Source organism: Salmo trutta, chromosome 8 (genome assembly GCF_901001165.1).
Source record: "Salmo trutta chromosome 8, fSalTru1.1, whole genome shotgun sequence".
In the NCBI taxonomy this organism is placed as follows: Eukaryota; Metazoa; Chordata; class Actinopteri; order Salmoniformes; family Salmonidae; genus Salmo; species Salmo trutta.
Genome location: NC_042964.1, coordinates 7396332 through 7414887, shown reverse-complemented (window position 1 = coordinate 7414887; position 18556 = coordinate 7396332). Strand labels below are relative to the sequence as shown.

At 43.2% G+C, this 18556-nt stretch overlaps 2 protein-coding genes across 2 annotated transcripts; one reads left to right on the top strand and one right to left on the bottom strand.

The window, feature by feature from the left end:
- Positions 1–3604: 3604 nt before the first annotated feature.
- Positions 3605–15018, bottom strand: man2b2 (mannosidase, alpha, class 2B, member 2). Its single transcript, XM_029759804.1, has 18 exons — positions 14813–15018; positions 14448–14594; positions 14241–14346; positions 13965–14137; positions 13539–13654; positions 13143–13320; positions 12826–13024; positions 12399–12589; positions 12027–12210; positions 11583–11719; positions 9589–9857; positions 9183–9374; positions 8747–8990; positions 8405–8515; positions 8134–8326; positions 7384–7631; positions 4040–4169; positions 3605–3802 (listed from the first exon to the last, which is right to left on the bottom strand). Exons 1-18 carry the CDS (start codon positions 14936–14938, stop codon positions 3705–3707), a joined length of 3042 nt encoding a protein of 1013 aa, XP_029615664.1. The 5' UTR covers positions 14939–15018; the 3' UTR covers positions 3605–3704.
- Positions 15019–15110: 92 nt separating this feature from the next.
- On the top strand, positions 15111–16196 carry smim20 (small integral membrane protein 20). The gene is made up of 3 exons (XM_029759805.1): positions 15111–15319; positions 15792–15848; positions 15990–16196. The coding sequence occupies exons 1-3, from the start codon at positions 15211–15213 to the stop codon at positions 16025–16027; spliced, it is 204 nt and encodes a 67-aa protein (XP_029615665.1). The 5' UTR covers positions 15111–15210; the 3' UTR covers positions 16028–16196.
- The last annotated feature ends 2360 nt before the right edge of the window (positions 16197–18556 follow it).

Below are 18556 nucleotides of genomic sequence, written 5' to 3'. Positions count from 1 at the left end.
ACCCAAGAAGACTCGAGGCTGTAATCGCTGTCAAAGGTACTTCAACAAAGTACTGAATAAAGGCTCTGAATACTTACGGAAATGTGATATCTTTTTATTATAAAATGTTCAAATTTCTAGAATCCTGTTTCTTTTTTCATTATGAAGTATTGTGTGTTGAGAGGAATAAAGACTATTTTATACATTTTAGAATAAGTATGTAACGTATAATGTGGAAAAGGGTTGTTATTCCTTTCCGAATGAACTGTAAAAAATAATAATAATGTTTAGACATAGGTCTTAAACATATAATAGATAAGAACATTTAAGGAAAAACCCACCGATGTGTTACGTGGAGCAGGTGAACCCAAGAGCAGACTCAGACGAGAAGACTGGGATCAGGTAACCAAGGTATTTATTGAAAAACAGGGGGAAGATGAGGTGCAGGCCAGGGAAAGCTTGGGCGAGTTGCAGGGAGCCAGGTGCTGAGGTTGGAGCGAGGGGAGTTGGGGCTGGGTGAGCAGGTCCGGAGAGGAATCCAAGGAAACAGTAGAGTGGGGGATCCAGGACAGGGTAGCAGGATTGACGAGATGTGGGACCGGACACAGGGACCAGAGTCAGAGCGGACAGACCTGTAGCGGCGAGGAAAACCAGGAACAACACGAAAGCAGGCGTAAACAGCTAAAACCACAGACTGACTGAGCAGAGATTACGATCTGGCTACGTGGAAGTGGCAGGGCTGCGTATTTGTAGAGGTCTTGATTATGGAACAGGTTGCAGCTGGTGGGGATCTGCTCCGCCTCCAGCACACCTGTCAACGCCCACACAATCACACACACACACACAGAAAGACGGAGAGAGCACTGGGGGAGTGGCGGCAGAGTAGGGAAACACAGGATGAGCAGTAGGGGGCGTGGCAGGCACAGATGTAACACAGTAAGGAAGGGAGTCCTCTCCACACACTGAAGTCTCTTCTTTATGTGCGTAATTTGTTCTTTCTTCATGCTGAACATTTGACCCAATAATGTCATCTTCTTTTGGTCTTGCTCTCTGCTTTATACCAGATGATTTCAAGTATCGGCAGTTCTGAACCAGCTTTATTTGTTGATTAAAGATCTAGTCTGTCATGTGTGCTCCCTCTCTGGCCTCAAGGTCACCAGGCTGCTCATTATGGCGCACACCTGTCACCATCGTTACGCGCACCTGCGCGTCATCAGACTCACCTGGACTCCATCACTTCCCTGATTAGTTCCCTATATATGTCACTGCCTTTGGTTCCTTCCCCAGGTGTCATTGTTTCTGTTTCATGTCTGTGCGTTGTTCGTATTTTGTATTATGTTGCGTTTATGAATTAAAACGCTCACTCCCTGAACTTGCTTCCCGTCTCTTAGCGCAGGGCCGATTGTCTGCGGGTTTTCCCTCCTCCCTTGTACTTGATTGATTAATTAAGATCATTGATTAGTAAGAAACTCTCCTCACTTGGTTGTCTAGGTCTTAACTGAAAGTAAACACCAAAAACCAGCAAACACTAGGCCAGAGACGGTATAGAAACCAAGACATCCCTCCGCCTAATTTTTTCTGATTGGGGCGAAACCACTCTGGTCCACTATGGGGGTGTCTCAGAGCAAGACATCTCACTGGCAAAGAAATGTGGGTCGGGGCGGGTGAGCAGACAAGTGGAGCCTGATGTTCCCTCTCTTGTGTGAGCATGCCAGATATTGGTTGCGTTCCCCTGCTCAGATGTTGCATGCATCAACCAGTAATATGTAAAATACCTATCCAGGTGTTGTGAGATCTGGCATCAGCAACACCTGGGCAGAGGAACAAGCCCCATTTGGATGAACCGTGAGCTCACATGGGAAAGCATGCTTACGCAAGAGGGAACACCCACTTAGACAGGAACATTTCATATTTTTTACAATGGTAAATGGCTTGAGTGAACCATCTTTATTTATCCACCATCTTTGACTAGGCCAAGGAATGAGTTTGGCACCATTGACCTAGGCAGGGCTGCCCAACCCTCTTCCTGGAGACCTACTGTCCTGTAGATTCAGTCCAACCCTAATTTAGCATATCCGATTAAGCTAGTTAAGGTGTTGAGCAGCTAATTAGCAGAAACAGGTGTGTTAAATTAGGGTTGAACTGAAAACCCACAGGACTGTAGATCTCCAGGAAGAGGGTTGGACAGCCCTGACCTAGAGTGTGGTCCCAGCACCATGTCCTTTCTGAAATCTCAGTATGTCCACAGTAACCAAGCAAAGTATCTCCCATCATCCTTTTGCGAATGTGATAAAACGCATGTCAGGTAAAGGTCTATCCCTTAGTACGAAGTGATCAAACTATTTGCATGCTTGCCTAAAACTGCCCCTTCAAAATGACACTTGCTCATCTCATTGTCTTTCTCCATTGAACAGGTGCAAAATCCTATGAGTCACCGCTGTAGACGTCACAAGAAAAAGCAATGCATTTAATGGAAACTTCTCTGTGTGTGTGAGATCATGTTTGGCACAATGCTGCTTTTCTAATAACCTGTCTTGGTTGGGTTCATGCGAGTGGCGAGTTGACTGCACAAAGGAGTAAACAACACTCAGAAGCAATTTGGCAGTACGCCCAGAACATTGCTCTGGGAACAAGGAGTGACACAATATCTCATTTAAGGTAAGAAGCCTGGTGTGCTATCAGTCAGTCACATGCAGGAACCAACCATGCTTAGAGGACTTGTTTGTGTTGCAGTATAAAGGGAACCTCCCCGTTAGAGTTCCATCAGGCTTGTACTGAATTAATGAACCTCTGTGCATTAAAGATTGCTTAGCTTACTTCGACTTTTGGGGCGGCAGGTAGCCTAGTGGTTAGATTGTTGGGCCAGTAACCGAAAGGATCGAATCCCCGAGCTGACAAGTTAAAAATCTGTCATTCTGCCCATGAACAAGGCAGTTAACCAACTGTTCGCCGGTAGGCCGTCATTGTAAATAAGAATGTCCTTTATTGACTTGAATATATATATATATATATATATTTTTTTTTTAACTAGGCATGTCTTTAGCGGTGAATTTCCACAACTCCTCTATCAATGGTTCTGAACAGAAACCCTGGATGAGTTTATATTTGAACTTTCAGATTGATCACTGGGTGCTCTTGATTTGAACGGCGCATTTTAGAGCCACTGGAAAGGGACAATTCAAGTGAACCAAGTGCAGCTATAGACTAATGTCACCCTACCTTTACACTTGTAGTTGTGAAATTGATAGATATTATGGCATGGTCGAAACTAGAAGCACAAGCATTTCGCAACACTCGCATTAACATCTAACCATGTGTGTGACCAATAATATTTGATTTATAGACTGTCACCCTACGGAAAGTTCTTATTCGCTAAGGCCAATAACAGGAAGTGGCCGTGTGGTCTACTGTGGACTGTCAGCACTGCGCTCACTTGCAAACAGGAAGAACGTTTCTCACCTACGGCGTACAGATGAACAACCTTACCGCTACTCAAACAGTGAGAACCTAACCCAGTAGTTATGAGGGTATCAGATGCTTTGAGGCATCAATAATGACCTTCCCCTCTCCAAGGCCTTAAAACAGAAGCACTTCAACTGAGGAAAATAAAGAAATAGACAAAATGTACATTACAGAATGTTTAATCCCATGTTCTACATGTCAGAAGGCCTCTCTGCAGACTAGTTATCCATCTTCACAGAAGACTGAAGGGGAACTGGAACTTTCTACTTGAGCTTGAAGTAAACAAAGAAGGTCCTGATTTCTTTGGGTGATATGGTCACGTTGAACTCTCCTCTCACACCAACACTTGACCTCTTGACCCCTGAAACAAACAAATACGAACACTCAGGACATAGACAAAAACAAACAATTGTAAACACATTTTCTTCTTCAGATTTCACAGCTGGTTAACAAACACTACAGCCTACTCCATTGTGAACTGAATTGACAGCTCCTGAATCTCAAGGTACACTGATACAGTAACTTCTCTCATCTTTTAACAAAAGGCATGTGTCCAGATGCAATATTTCACCCCCACCAATGCTGAACTGAAGCTTACCAACACTCACACCCCTCCCTGGGTCTTCTGAAGCCTTCCACTTCCACCTCTGGAGGTCGGCGATATCCCAGGTTCCTGTGAGAGAGCGCTCCTCCAACGCTCTCACTTCCCCCATGCCCCGCAGCACTTCCTGGTTTACACAGGAAATGGATTTTCAAACCAAATACAGTGTAAATGGAGTAGTGACCTGGGCTGTTGCAGTGACCGTATTACCGGCAGTCAAACTCCAGGTCAAATCAAAGTTTGTTACATGCGCCGAATACAACACTAAGGTCTACACCTGAAATGCTTACTTACAGGCTCTAACCAATAATGCAAAAAAGGTATTAGGTGAACAATACGTCTTTAAAAAAAATAAAAAAAAACAGTAAAAAGACAGGCTATATAGAGTAGCGAGGCTACATACAGACACCGGTTAGTAGGGTTGATTGAGGTAGTATGTACATGTAGATATGGTTGAAGTGACTATGCATATATGAACAGAAAGTACCAGTAACGTAAAAGAGGGGTTGGCGGGACACAATGCAGATAGCCCGGTTAGCCAATGTGCGGGAACACTGGTTGGTCAGGTCAATTGAAGTATGTACATGAATGTATCGTTAAAGTGACTATGCATATATGATAAACGAACAAATGTGACCGTTTAGTCACGGTAATTAGGCATCTCCAAGCTATGATGCCGATGGTCGTTATGAGCCTACCAAACTTGCTAACTGCCTGGTACTCAGCTCTCCATTGTCCCACTAATCACTCCGATATCAATGCAAATGTCATTGAAAACAACAACACTTCAAGAGTGCCCATGTTGCGCAACATTTCTATAAGCTATGCAATCGCACGAGAAAACAGGGTGATGGCCTCATAAAGAGAATGATCCCATCAGCTTTCTATAGGCTAGGTCTACTATATTTCTCAACATTACTAATATTAAACACATTGCATCTTTACAACAGGAGTATAGCCCAGTTGAATTTAAAAAAATAAATTGCCAAAGAAAAAACCTGTTATTGTTTTGTCATTATGGGGTATTGTGTGGAGATTGAGGAACAAAAACAATTGAATCCATTTTAGAACAAGGCTGTAACGTAACAAAATGTGGATAAAGTCAAGGGGTCTTAATAGTTTCTGAATGCATTGTAGGCTAGTGCTTTTGCTATCCGATGTGTCTTCACTGTGAGAAAGACCCAATCACATGGAGAGCCATGTGAGTGAGAGGAGCGTAGGAAAGCACAGGGCACAACGCAACGGGAGAAAGGCACAACGCAGCATTCCCGGGCAAGCGCACAATGGCCGCTGCTCGCAAAAGGCATGGATTTTCATAGGGTGCATTACAGACAAAGGGGATGGGGCAGTGACATGAGGCATTATCAAGTGCTTGTCAAATTGTGAATGAGAGAGACTAATGAAGGGTGTACAGCATGAGTTAAACAAAGCAGAGCTCATGCCTTTCAAGCAACTTTTTTCAAGTCATTATAGTCACATCGTGCACAATTAGAATATATTAAAAAAAATCTAAACTTGCATAAATAACTAAATTAAGCATATACAGAAGCAGTCAAAAGTTGACACCTACTCATTCCAGGGTATTTTGATATTTTTACTATTTTCGACTTTGTAGAATAACTATGAAGTAACACATATGGAATCAACTAGTAACCAAAAAAAATAAAAAATAAAAAAATAAGGAAAATTAAGAACTTTGAAAGTTTCTTCAAGTGCAGTCGCAAAAACCATCAGCCGCTATGATGAAACTGGCTCTCATGAGGACCGCCACAGGAAAGGAAGACCCAGAGTTACCTCTGCTGCAGAGGATAAGTTCATTAGAGTTACCAGCCTCAGAAATTGCAGCCCAAATAAATGCTTCAGAGTTCAAGGAACAGACACATCAACAGTTCAGAGGAGACTGCGTGAATCAGGCCTTCATGGTCAAAGGACACCAATAAGAAAAAGAGACTGGCTTGGGACAAGAAACACAAGCAATGGACATTAGACCGGTGGAAATCTGTCCTTTGATCTTATGAGTCCAAATTTGAGATTTTTGGTTCCAGCTGCCATTTCTTTTGAGACGCAGAGCAAATGAACGGATGATCTTCACATGTGTGGTCCCCACCGTGAAGCATGCAGGAGGTATTGTGATGGTGCTTTGCTGGGTACACGGTCTGTGATTTATTTAGAATTCAAGGCAAACTTAACCAGCATGGCTACCACAGCATTCTGCAGCAATACGCCATCCCATCTGGTTTGCACCTAGTGGGACTATCATTTGTTTTTCCAACAGGACAATGACCCAACACACCTCCAGGCTGTGTAAGGGCTATTTGACCAAGGAGGAGAGTGATGGAGTGCTGCATTAAATGACCTGGCCTCCACAATCACCCAACCTCAACCCAATTGAGATGGTTTGGGATGAGTTGGACCGCAGAGCGAAGGAAATGCAGACGAGTGCTCAGCATATGTGGGAACTCCTTCAAGACTGTTGGAAAAGCATTCCAGGTGAAGCTTGTTGAGAGAATGCCAAGAGTGTCCAGAGCTGTCGTCAAGGCAAAGGGGGGCTGCATTGAAGAATCTCAAATACTTTTTGGTTACTACATGATTCCATATCTGTTATTTCATAGTTTGGATGCCTTGCCTATTATTCTACAATGTAGAAAATAGTAAAAATAAAGAAAAACCCTTGAATGAGTAGGTGTGTCCAAACATTTGACTGGTACTGTAGGAGTACGCATTTCTTTGCTAACCTCTCAACTCAGAAAAGCTGCATGTACGCACTCCCTCAAATCGTTGAGAAAATATTTACTTTATTCAGCTTTGTTCAATTGTATTCCTCAAACTATAATATAAAATAATACCACTGAATTCTAAGCAAATCTTGTCTGCTAAATGAACTAGTGTAGCCCACAGCCATATGGCATAGCCAGATCAGGACAACTCAGAATATGCTATTCTGTTCTTCTGAAATAGACTACATTTTCTTCATATCATGCTTCTTTAGACCTGTCTAAAATAAATAATGGGTTTATTGTGAAGGTGTAGGCTATATTACATGGACTTATTAGACTTTATAATATGTAGATGTTTGATAGGTCTGCATCAGTGGCTTGTAGGTTGTGTCTGGAAGCCAGGAGATGCTACATGTGTTTGTTAATTAACAGTCAAGTACCGTGAGACCAACAGTTATTTGCTTGACAATCCCCGGCTAACTAAATTTCGTAACCGCCACAGCCCAAGGAGAGACCACCAAATGTCAATATCACATCTATTTGTTCACTAATTTAGCATTTAATACACAAACATCTGTTATCGAAGTCTCTTCATTTTGATCTCATCTAGCGGTGTTCTCTTACCTTCATGTTAATGGTAGATGGCTGAGACAGAACCGGGTCTTCCCCCTTCTCATACAGATGCATGATCCTCAGTAGGACCCGATCGTAGTCCGGCTGTGTGGAACCAGTCTCTATGTTGCGGAGGTGCAGGGTGTGGTTGGAGTTGTAGACCCAGCCCGGGACACTAAGCGTCAGCAGGTGGAGGTTGTCAGGCAGGACCACGGGGCGAATCGGAGATCTGGTCCGAGGCTCCTTCCTCCAGGCCTTCTCTAGAGGGGGCAGTGAATGGCGTTGTGGGTATGAGATCATACATTGTGACAATGCATAGTACAGGTGAGCAAAAACATGGTCGACTCTATTTGGGAAGGTTTCAATTGTGTATTTGTTTTTAGAATGGATTCCACTTTATGGATTTCCAGGGAAAGTTTAGTGGAAAGTAGCTGTGCGTGCTTTAAGCAGGTTGGTATTTACTGTCATGAATCTTGTCCTGAAGGCAGCTCTGCAGAGTGGTCACTAACTAGCACAGCCACAAAGTCATAAAATCTGATTTTAAACCTAACCTTAACCCATTACATACTGCTAACCCTAATCTTAAATTAAGACCAAAATGCACATTTTGTTTTCATGAATGTTTACGATATAGCTAATTTTCACTTTGCAGCTGGTGCATCTAGAGGAAAATTGCTCAGTTCTGCCTCCAGGTCAAGATTCATGACAATAAAGTTCAACCTGCGAGCCTGGAAACAGGAGAGCTATAAGGAGTGGACTCACGTGGCCTGTCGATGGGCATGACCACAGGTCTGTGCTGCAGCTCTAGCGCCTCCCTCTGGTAGAGAGAGGAGGTAGCAGCCAGGGAGCCCAGTGTCATCCACAGGACAGGTCTCACCACCGAGCTGTCGTTCAGGGTCAGGTTATAACTCAGAGTCCACTCCTGGTTGTTCCACAGACGTCGGTGGAGCATCACCTGGGACAGATACAAGGGGTTGAGGTTGTGTGTGAGTGTGTGTGAGTGTACGCATCTCATACATAAAAACACACTCACCTCCAGCTCTCCCTCACTCTGGCTGGATGCACCATGAGCTCTCTCACTGAGGAGGACCAGTCTGCTAGAGTCATCTTCAATGTAGGCCATTCGAACCATGGGGTAGTAGTTCTGCAGTACACAAACACGGGAAGAAACACAAGCAATTGTCACAAAGTCCTGAACAGTAACCCAGGCCTGAACCACCAAAAAGGAAAGCTGAGGAGACCAAACACCCAAGTAGGAAGAAACCTTGAGGAACCAGGCTCAAAGTGTAGAACATCTTCTGGCTGGCAAGGTACTGTGGAAGTTGTGTACATTTAATCCTCTACACAAAACTGTCCTTAAATACAACCCACTCACTCTGGCAACAGAATCATTGACGAACGTCCTGGAAGGCCTCTTCATCATCTGGTACCCGTTGTCGTCAGTGAACAGAGTCCTGTTGTTCTTCAGGCTGGTCTTGGTCCTGAGGACAGCCTCGGTGTTGACCACCAGGGGGCCCAGCGAGTAGCTCTGCTCCAGCCTGTAACACAGCCTGCCCCTGGGGAAACTCTGTGGTACTCTGGTGGTGACAGAGTAGGTGTAGTCCTCATCTGTTTCCTCCCTGCAGACAGAACCCATTGTTAATGTGAGCCACCCAATATTAGACCTGCACCTTACTAAGGTGTAGTGTGGTATGAGTGTGCGCGTGTGTGAGAACGAGAGGTGATAGATGGAATATTAAAGAGATAGTAGCCACGGAAGGAGGGTGCATGGAAACCAAAGACTGACAGAAAGGAGTTGTTCACATTCCCACCTGTAGAAGTACTGTCTGATCTCAGTGATGATCTTCCCAGGGACAATCTCCATCTTGACGGCCTTGTACGCCCTCACTGCCGAGCCGTTAGCACTGAAGATGTAGTTGTCAGAGATGGGCCCTGCGCTGACATTCCCATTGACCTGGTACTCCCAGAAATCCTGACTCATTCTCACCGTTCTCTTCTCATGCCTGTCAGGGTCACAGAAAGGTCTCAGGGGGCTTTGTTGACCTAACACTTGGGCTGCATTCAAAAGGAAAACGTTGTGCAACGTTCAGTAAAATAAAGATGCTTCTCTTCTCTGTAGAAGAAATCACATCAGCTCTATTAATGACCTTTATCTGCAACGTTCCACAACGTTTGCCTGTTGAATGTGCCTCTAATGTGAATGTTGACTATAACTACCTGTCGGTGATGCTATGCAGTAGGTTAGTATCCTGGTCCAGCATGATCTTATAACACTCATTCAGAACCGGTAAGAGTCTCCTTCCTGTCTTCAACTCCTGTGAAACATTTAGTCTCTTGAACGACACAACCCAGGCCTGGTGGGTCAAGGACCCCTCTTTACCCGGCTTCTCTGAGAACTTGATGAGGTACTTCTTGTGTTGGAGACCGCCAAGGTCCACCACGATGAACAGGTCATAGGTCATGTTGGAGTCAGCTGAACTCTGGGTCTGTTGGGAGCAGAGAGACACAGGCCGTGTTCATTAGACACTAAACAGAAGAAAACAGACAAACTGAGAAGGAATACCTGGACTCGTCCAATAAGAAACACTAATTTTCATTTTCGGTTGCAAAATGTTTCTTGCTGAGTGCCCAATGAACACAATCAGTTATCTGAAAACTGAGTGTGTTTATAAGGTATGATATATATCTGCAGTTCCATTAACCTCTAGGGTAGGGGGCAGTATTTTCACATCCGGATAAAAAACGTACCCGATTTAATCTGGTTATTACTACTGCCCAGAAACTAGAATATGCGTATAATTGTTTGATTTGGATAGAAAACACGCAAAAGTTTCTAAAACTGTTTGAATGGTGTCTGTGTATAACAGAACTCATGGTGTCTGTGTATAACAGAACTCATATGGCAGGCAAAAACCTGAGAAGATTCCCAACAGGAAGCGCCCTCTGACCATCTACACTCTCTTTATTGAAAACTGAGGATCTCTGCTGTAACATGACACTTCCTACGGCTCCCATAGGCTCTCAGAAGGCGGCAAACCGGTGAATGATGTCTTTGGAGCCCCTGGCTGAAAAACATTAGCGCATTTGGTAAGTGGTCGATCTGAGAACAATGAGACGGGCGCGCACGTGCACGTGAAGAGGCCATTTTCAAGTTTGAACGAAAACAGGGTTTCCCGGTCGGAATATTATCGCTTTTTTACGAGAAAAATCGCATAAAAATTGATTTTAAACAGCGTTTGACATGCTTCGAAGTACGGTAATGGAACATTTAGAAATATTTTGTCACAATACGCGTCCGCGTGTCACCCTTCGGATAGTGTCTTGAACGCAAGAACAGAACAGAGGATATTTGAACATAACTAGGGATTATTTTGAACCAAAACAACATTTGTGGATGAAGTATAAGTCCTGGGAGTGCATTCTGACGAAGAACAGCAAAGGTAATCCAATTTCTTATAGTAAATCTGAGTTTGGTGAGTGCCAAACTTGGTGGGTGTCAAAATAGCTAGCCCGTGATGGCGAGCTATCTACTCAGAATATTGCAAAATGTGCTTTTGCCGAAAAGCCATTTTAAAATCGGACACCGCGATTGCATAAAGGAGTTCTGTATCTATAATTCTTAAAATACTTGTTATGTTTTTTGTGAACGTTTATCGTGAGTAATTTAATAAATTCACCGGAAGTTTGCGGTGGATATGCTAGTTCTGAACGTCACATGCTAATGTAAAAAGCTGGTTTTTGATACAAATATGAACTTGATTGAACAAAACATGCATGTATTGTATAACATAATGTCCTAGGAGTGTCATCTGATGAAAATCAAAGGTTAGTGCTGCATTTAGCTGTGGTTTTGGTTTTTGTGACATTATATGCTAGCTTGAAAAATGGGTGTCTGATTATTTCTGGCTGGGTACTCTGCTGACATAATCTAATGTTTTGCTTACGTTGTAAAGCCTTTTTGAAATCGGACAGTGTGGTTAGATTAACGAGAGTCTTGTCTTTAAAATGGTGTAAAATAGTCATATGTTTGAGAAATTGAAGTAATAGCATTTCTAAGGTATTTGAATATCGCGCCACGGGATTCCACTGGCTGTTGAGTAGGTGGGCCGATTTCGTCCCACATACCCTAGAGAGGTTAACACATGGCTTTTACGTGATATAATGGTGACTCATTGTTCTACAAAGTGTTTAACTGGATAAATCCACACTACCTGTGCAGGTACGGGCTGTCCTTGGTCGTCGAACACGGTTGCCATGGGGAAGGTTACCGTGACGTTGATGATGGCGGTGGTGTTCCATGCCAGGGGGTTGTACACAATGATGTGCTGCTCCAGGTCCTGATGGGAGCCTGCAATTACATTCATTATCAAAATGTTGATTTATGTAAAAAAGACCCATGTTGTAGTTGATGAAGATCGTCATGAAATGATGCCTTGGACCAAGCTGAACCTTGGGCCTTGTTAGAATACAAAATATATCCTTTTGCACCCCCTTCCTTGATGTGTACTCACTGATCTGTAGTGTGTGATTGGATAAGTGAAAACCCGCTTCCCATCCTACTACTTTCACAAATCCACATCTCTGAGTTCATGTCAAATAATTAAGTATAAATATTTTTCAATTATTCATTATTATTTTGAAGTACAGTACTTTACCCTTGCTATGAGAGTCTTGTCTATTGAAGGCTTCAGAGTTGCTAGCGGTGCCCAGGGCCTGGGGCAGGAGGAAGAGGGCAGCTAGGAGTTCTTCTACTCCCATCATAGCCTGGGTTAGGTGCTCTATGTACATGTCAGACACCTTGGGAGACTCTGTCCCTGTGATCCCATCATGGTGCTGCACCTGGAGATAAGACAGAAGGAGAATAATATAAAAGTACTGTTTTCATAATTCATTTTGTGGGTCTTATTTCTAAATTTGTGTGACAGAAATGGGGATATGAGAACGTTTAAATCACTGGGTTACAATGATAGCTATAATTAATACAGACAAATACACAATTAATCACAATGAGTATTTTGATCAGGCACCTCAGAGACAGCCCAGCGGAGGGCCTTCAGCTTCTGCAGGGCCTCTTCTTTAGGGACCGGTCCATCTGGGTAGTTGACCCGGTACCGAGTGAACAGAGTCTCTACAGCATGCAGCTGGGAACTAGCTCTCCTGGCTATCCCCTTCAGAACATTCCGGGAGGCATAGAACCCAGTCCACGCCTGGAAAGGTTCTGGAGACATAAAAAGGTTCCTTTTTAGAACTTCAAGAAGCAGATTGGAATTATGTGAAAAAAAGCATTTTTTTGTCCCTTGGCTTCATAATAGTTTTACTGCTACATGTTTTGAGTGTGCCAACTCTTGGTCACTGGAACCATTGATATATACATATTCCTATAGAAGTTGTATTCATATTCCATTTACATGTTTGAAATGTATAATAGATAAGCACATTTAAGGAAAAACACACCAGTGGAGTAAGGAAGGAAGTCCTCACTTCCCCTCACCTCCCAAGTGAGATTTGATTGGTGGACAGCCTGGAAATACTCGCTGAGAGTGGCGTACTGGACTGTCACTCCAAACTCCTTGCTGTTCTGGTTGATGTATTCCACTAAGGGATCCATGTTGGAAAACTGCACAGAGGAGTTGTAGAACTGCTTGTCACAACCCTATGGAGTGAAATAACAGGAGAAACATATTGCTCAATGGTGAAGTTACTAGAAAGAATACTCATTAACTTGTGATTGGAAACAGTTTCCTGATCTCTGTACATCCATGTTGACTCACCCAGGGCCAGAGGACATGGTTTGTCCTGAACCACACTGCCCTCTGCTGGATGTTCTGCACCATGGTCTTGGCATAGGAGTGCAGCGTCTCTTTGGTGACAGGCAGACTCATGTTGGGGTAGATGCCGTTTTTAGGGGGATCAGGGAACAGAGCCACGCCATTCCAATAGAAACCAGAGCTGAGAGAGAACAACTGATTAGTTTCACTGAGACAAACATGTGCTTGTAATCTATTAAGAGCCCATTGTGATAGGCAAAACTGATCAAATGGATCAAATGGAGATTTAACTAAAAAAAAAAACAATATGGAGACTTAATTCAATTACAGCCTGTAGGGGTAAGTCTAAGTGAGTAGAATATGCTAGGAGAGTTATGGGGGAAAGGAGATGTAGGAGACCTGTTAGAGAAAGGCAGGTAAGATGGAGTACAGTAGCTGAACTGGTCCATGGTGTGAGTGAAGATCTCCTGCTGCTCTTTCAAGGAGGGGGAGCCTCTCCAAACAAACTGTAGTTTCTGTTCCAAACATCAAGACCATGAGAATAACTTCATGTAAATATACTGTAAACATTACTGTAGCTCAGTTCATAGAGCATGGTGCTTGCAACACCAGGATAGTAGGATCAACTCCTCGGATCCCCCATACATAAGATGTATGCATGACTAAGTCGCTTTGGATAAAGACAGCTGCTAAATGGCATACATTATTAAGTCATGCCTCTAAACCAGTTAACTGCTTATAAGTGACTGATCATGGTCAAGACTGCTCAATAGAGATGGTAACCTGCCTGGTAGGCTGTAGCTGAAACGATGGTGACTACCATACCTTGCTCTTCTGCATGCCATCTTTGAGGTCATAGTCAATACGTGAGATGAGGTGGGCATGGAACCCAGCCAGGGCAAAGAGGACAGGGGTGGTGGCAGAGGCTCCAAACGGGTCCACGTGCCACGAAAACCGGGGACGCACCCCAAACGTCTCGTACAGGAACCCATGGCCCTCTAATTACAGTGTGTGTATGAGACAGAAAGGGAAATTGAGTCCATGCGTGTTTAAACCAACCAACGAAACAAATATTCTACATCAAGTATGAAACCACTTTACCCGTCAGCTGCAGTATCTCATCATCTAGATCGGTTACAGCTTCATCATGCATCACCTGCCCCCCGATGACGAACTCAAGTCGACTCTCCTTCAGTAGCTGTCGCACCTGGGGGGAGGGAAATAGAGTCATACAAAGATGAGACTTCTGCATGAGCAGCACTGAATTCACATGGGGGGGTATATAAAGATTATTCTATAGTATTCTACTTGTTTCTTGTGCTTGTCTGTAGCCACAGAATCCCACCACAGCCGAAAGAACTCCTGCTCTACTGCGATGAACTTGCGCTGTTTGTTCTGTGTCAGCGCCTCTGTCACGCTGGAGTACACGTTCGCTGCATAGGCATGCATGCTCTCCTGTTTGAAGAGACAAGAGACAGAAGAACACCATGTTCAATGCAGTGTACTGTGAACACTGACAGTATAGAGTTGTAGCTATATTTGGACTGACATTTCAGTTTGTGACATTCTTGAACCTCCCAAAATAAAATAATGTCCCTAGTTCTAACGTCCAAGAAACCAACATAATACAATAGTACAGGAGTTAACGTTAGCTCGGTAAGCTAGTAACAAACCTGAATAGTATATACCCAGCCAACATCCATGTGACTGTGCGGGATAACAAACGTCTGAATTGGTCCATTTCTCTCTGCACAGATAACCGTGAAAAATAAAAACAGTGTGAAAATTAAAAACCCCATCTCTGTCAAAACATGAGATGTTCTACAAGTTCAAGCTAGTCCACGTCCTTATTATGGTTTTGCAGCATGTGACAATCACGCGGCGCCCCGCCCCTGGAGGTACGGTGAGCGCAGAGGTAAAAAAAAACACGTGAAACCGCAAATTAAAACCAACCGTTTTAAACAGCGCAGAACTTCGTGATAGTGAACAAAGTTCACTGGTAAACTTTACCCCGGAAAAACATTCAGGGAAACACACATATTGTGCATTTGGAGGTGAATGCGCAACAAAGATGTCAAGAAACAGAAGAATCACGTTAATATTTGGAGGATTTATAACAGCAATTGCTGCTGCATTTTACCCTATATTTTTCCATCCACTCACGCACACAGCTGACTACAGTAAGTAACTATCGTTACTCGAGGAATGTACTAGTCGACTCTGTCACAAGAGCGCATCCATGTCTTGTTACACAACGACATGCTAGCTAGGAAGTCTTGTCAGGGTACTTTTTTTAAAACTAGCTGCTATTATCCTCATGTGGACACAATTTTGCCCTGGCCAGTCGGACCGTAAAAATTGCATTGACAAATTAGCTATGCCATTTGTTTGTAGCTGTAGCCGTGTCTTCTAAAAACCCATGCGATAACGTAGCACCATGGTCTCAGTATAACAGTTTTCTGTTTTTAAATATACACTGTTATTTTAATGCTGTACAATTGTGATCATACTACAAGTTCTGTCAAACAGTGGTCTGATTGCACCAGTGGACAATGCCTGTGGTAGTGCACTTGCCTTGTCTATAAGGATCCTGGTTCAAACCCACCCCAGTCCCCCGCAACACAATTGAAAACCCCACTCACTTCTCTGCAGATCAAGTCCAGAGAGCAAACCGAGCAGGAATCAATCAAGCAGACGTGCAACCAGTGGGTAAGTAGCCTACTAACTTCTGTCATGCAATGGTTCTTCTTTGTTGTTGCCATTGTGTATTGTTCCATCCCCTGTCCTGTCAGCAGACTTGAATTTTTCACTAACCATATATACATCAGTTATAATTTGGTGTATTTTCAGGTGTCAAAGTATGGTCTGATCCCTACAAGCCAAAGTGAAGCCTGAGACAACTGTTCCCTGGTATGGAAAAGAAGACGCTATGCTGATGAAGACTGTCCACTGAAGATGATGCTGAATCCCAATTGGAGTGTGTTTGTATGAGTGAATGCTTAGGTGTGGTGGATGGATGCTTACCACTTTATCCTATGAATAAAGTTTAAAGACCAATGTGTTTTTTTCTTTGTTTTTGGAACTGTTTGGGCCTATGTATTTGGGAATTAAATTGGCCACTTCATTTCTTTAGGCTACTTGTAGTGCATTGGATGTTATACACATGACCACAAGGTGTCACTATTTGCTCAGACAGTGGCAGAGAGGCCGTTTAGTACATTATGTGCTCAGTAGGCCTATATCCTAGATGTATTGCTTTCAAAGAAAACCAATTCGTTTTTTTCTTCTTTCGGGTATATTTAAGCAATAAGGCCTTAGGAGGTGTGGCATATGGCCAATATACCACGGCTAAGGGATGTATCCAGGCACGAAGAGTTGCGTCGTGGATAAGAACAGCCCTTAGCTGTGGTATATTGGCCGTATATCACAAACCCTGAGGTGCCTTATTGCTATTATAAACTGGTTACCAATGTAATTAGAGCAGTAAAAACTTTTGTCAGACCTGTGGTATACAATCTGATATACCATGGCTGTCAGCCAATCAGCATTCAGAGAACCACCAAGTTTATATTTGTCAATACATTAGTAGAGGTGCTTTAGAACCAACTAAAAGGCAAATGATTAAATGAAACTTGAGCCAAGCTCATCTAGACAAGTGCTGCTAGAGGCAAGCACTGTATCCACGACAACGGGAATGCACCCACACTTGGAACACCTGCAGATCTTTCAAAACCTCCTCCCACTTCAAACTCTCGCACACTCAACCATTCCGTAGTTGGTAGAAGGCCCAGTTTGTGGAATCGGATACTTTTGCTTCACAACTGGAAATGGTGTGATAATGAGATTAGTAAGATACAGTTGAAGTCAGAAGTTTACATACACTTAGGTTAGAGTCATTAACACTCCACAAATTTCTTGTTAACAAACTATAGTTTTGGCAAGTCGGTTAGGACATCTACTTTGTGCATGACACAAGTCATTTTTTCCAACAATTGTTTACAGACAGATTTTTTCACTTATAATTCACTGTATCACTATTCCAGTGGGTCAGACGTTTACATACACTAAGTTGACTGTGCCTTTAAACAGCTTGGAAAATTCCAGAAAATTATGTCATGGCTTTAGAAGCTTCTGATAGGCTAATTGACATAATTTGAGTCAATTGGAGGTATACGTGTGGATGTATTTCAAGGCCTACCTTCAAACTCAGTGCCTCTTTGCATGACATCGTGGGAAAATCAAAAGAAATCAGCCAAGACCTCCACAAGTCTGGTTCATCCTTGGGAGCAATTTCCAAAGGTACCACGTTCATCTGTACAAACAATAGTACGCAAGTATAAACACCATGGGACCACGTAGCCGTCATACCGCTCAGGAAGGAGACGCATTCTGTCTCCTAGAGTTGAACGTACTTTGGTGTGAAAAGTGCAAATCAATCCCAGAACAACAACAAAGGACCTTGTGAAGATGCTGGAGGAAACGGGTACAAAAGTGTCTATATCCACAGTGAAACGAGTCTTACATCAACATAACCTGAAAGACCGCTCAGCAAGGAAGAAGCCACTGCTCCAAAACCGCCATTAAAAAAAGCCAGACTATGGTTTGCAACTGCACATGGGGACAAAGATCGTACTTTTTGGAGAAATGTCCTCTGGTCTGATGAAACAAAAATAGAACTGTTTGGCCATAATGACCATTGTTATGTTTGGAGGAAAAAGGGGGAGGCTTGCAAGCCAAAGAACACCATCCCAACCTTGAAGCACGGGGGTGGCAGCATCATGTTGTGGGAGTGCTTTGCTGCAGGAAGGACTGGTGCACTGCACAAAATAGATGGCATCATGGGGAAAGAAAATAATGTGAATATATTGAAGCAACATCTCAAGACATCAGTCAGGAAGTTAAAAGCTTGGTCGCAAATGGGTCTTCCAAATGGACAATGACCCCAATCATACTTCCAAAGTTGTGGCAAAATGGCTTATGGACAACAAAGTCAAGGTATTGGAGTGGCCATCACAAAGCCCTGACCTCAATCATGTAGAACATTTGTGGGCAGAACTGAAAAAGTGTGTGCGAGCAAGGAGGCCTACAAACCTGACTCAGTTACACCAGCTGTGTCAGGAGGAATGGGCCAAAATTCACCCAACTTATTGTGGGAAGTTTGTGGAAGGCTACCAGAAACATTTGACCCAAGTTAAACAATTTAAAGGCAATGCTACCAAATACTAATTGAGTGTATGTAAACATCTGACCCACGGGGAATGTGATGAAAGAAATAAAAGCTGAAATAAATCATTCTCTCTACTATTATTCTGACATTTCACATTCTTAAAATAAAGTGTTGATCCTAACTCACCTAAGACAGGGAATTTTTACTAGGATTTAATGTTAGGAATTGTGAAAAACTGAGTTTAAATGTA

Excerpts from the sequence above, each read along its gene's own strand:
- man2b2 (XM_029759804.1), bottom strand. The coding sequence starts at position 14,938 with ATGGGGTTTTTAATTTTCACACTGTTTTTATTTTTCACGGTTATCTGT. Across the intron at positions 14,138-14,240 it reads TGAGATACTGCAGCTGACGG|AGGGCCATGGGTTCCTGTAC; the intron begins GTAAAGTGGTTT and ends CACTGTAATTAG. Across the intron at positions 8,516-8,746 it reads TCAATGATTCTGTTGCCAGA|AACTACTACCCCATGGTTCG; the intron begins GTGAGTGGGTTG and ends TGTGTACTGCAG.
- smim20 (XM_029759805.1), top strand. The coding sequence starts at position 15,211 with ATGTCAAGAAACAGAAGAATCACGTTAATATTTGGAGGATTTATAACA. Across the intron at positions 15,320-15,791 it reads CACGCACACAGCTGACTACA|ATCAAGTCCAGAGAGCAAAC; the intron begins GTAAGTAACTAT and ends ACTTCTCTGCAG. Across the intron at positions 15,849-15,989 it reads AGCAGACGTGCAACCAGTGG|GTGTCAAAGTATGGTCTGAT; the intron begins GTAAGTAGCCTA and ends GTGTATTTTCAG.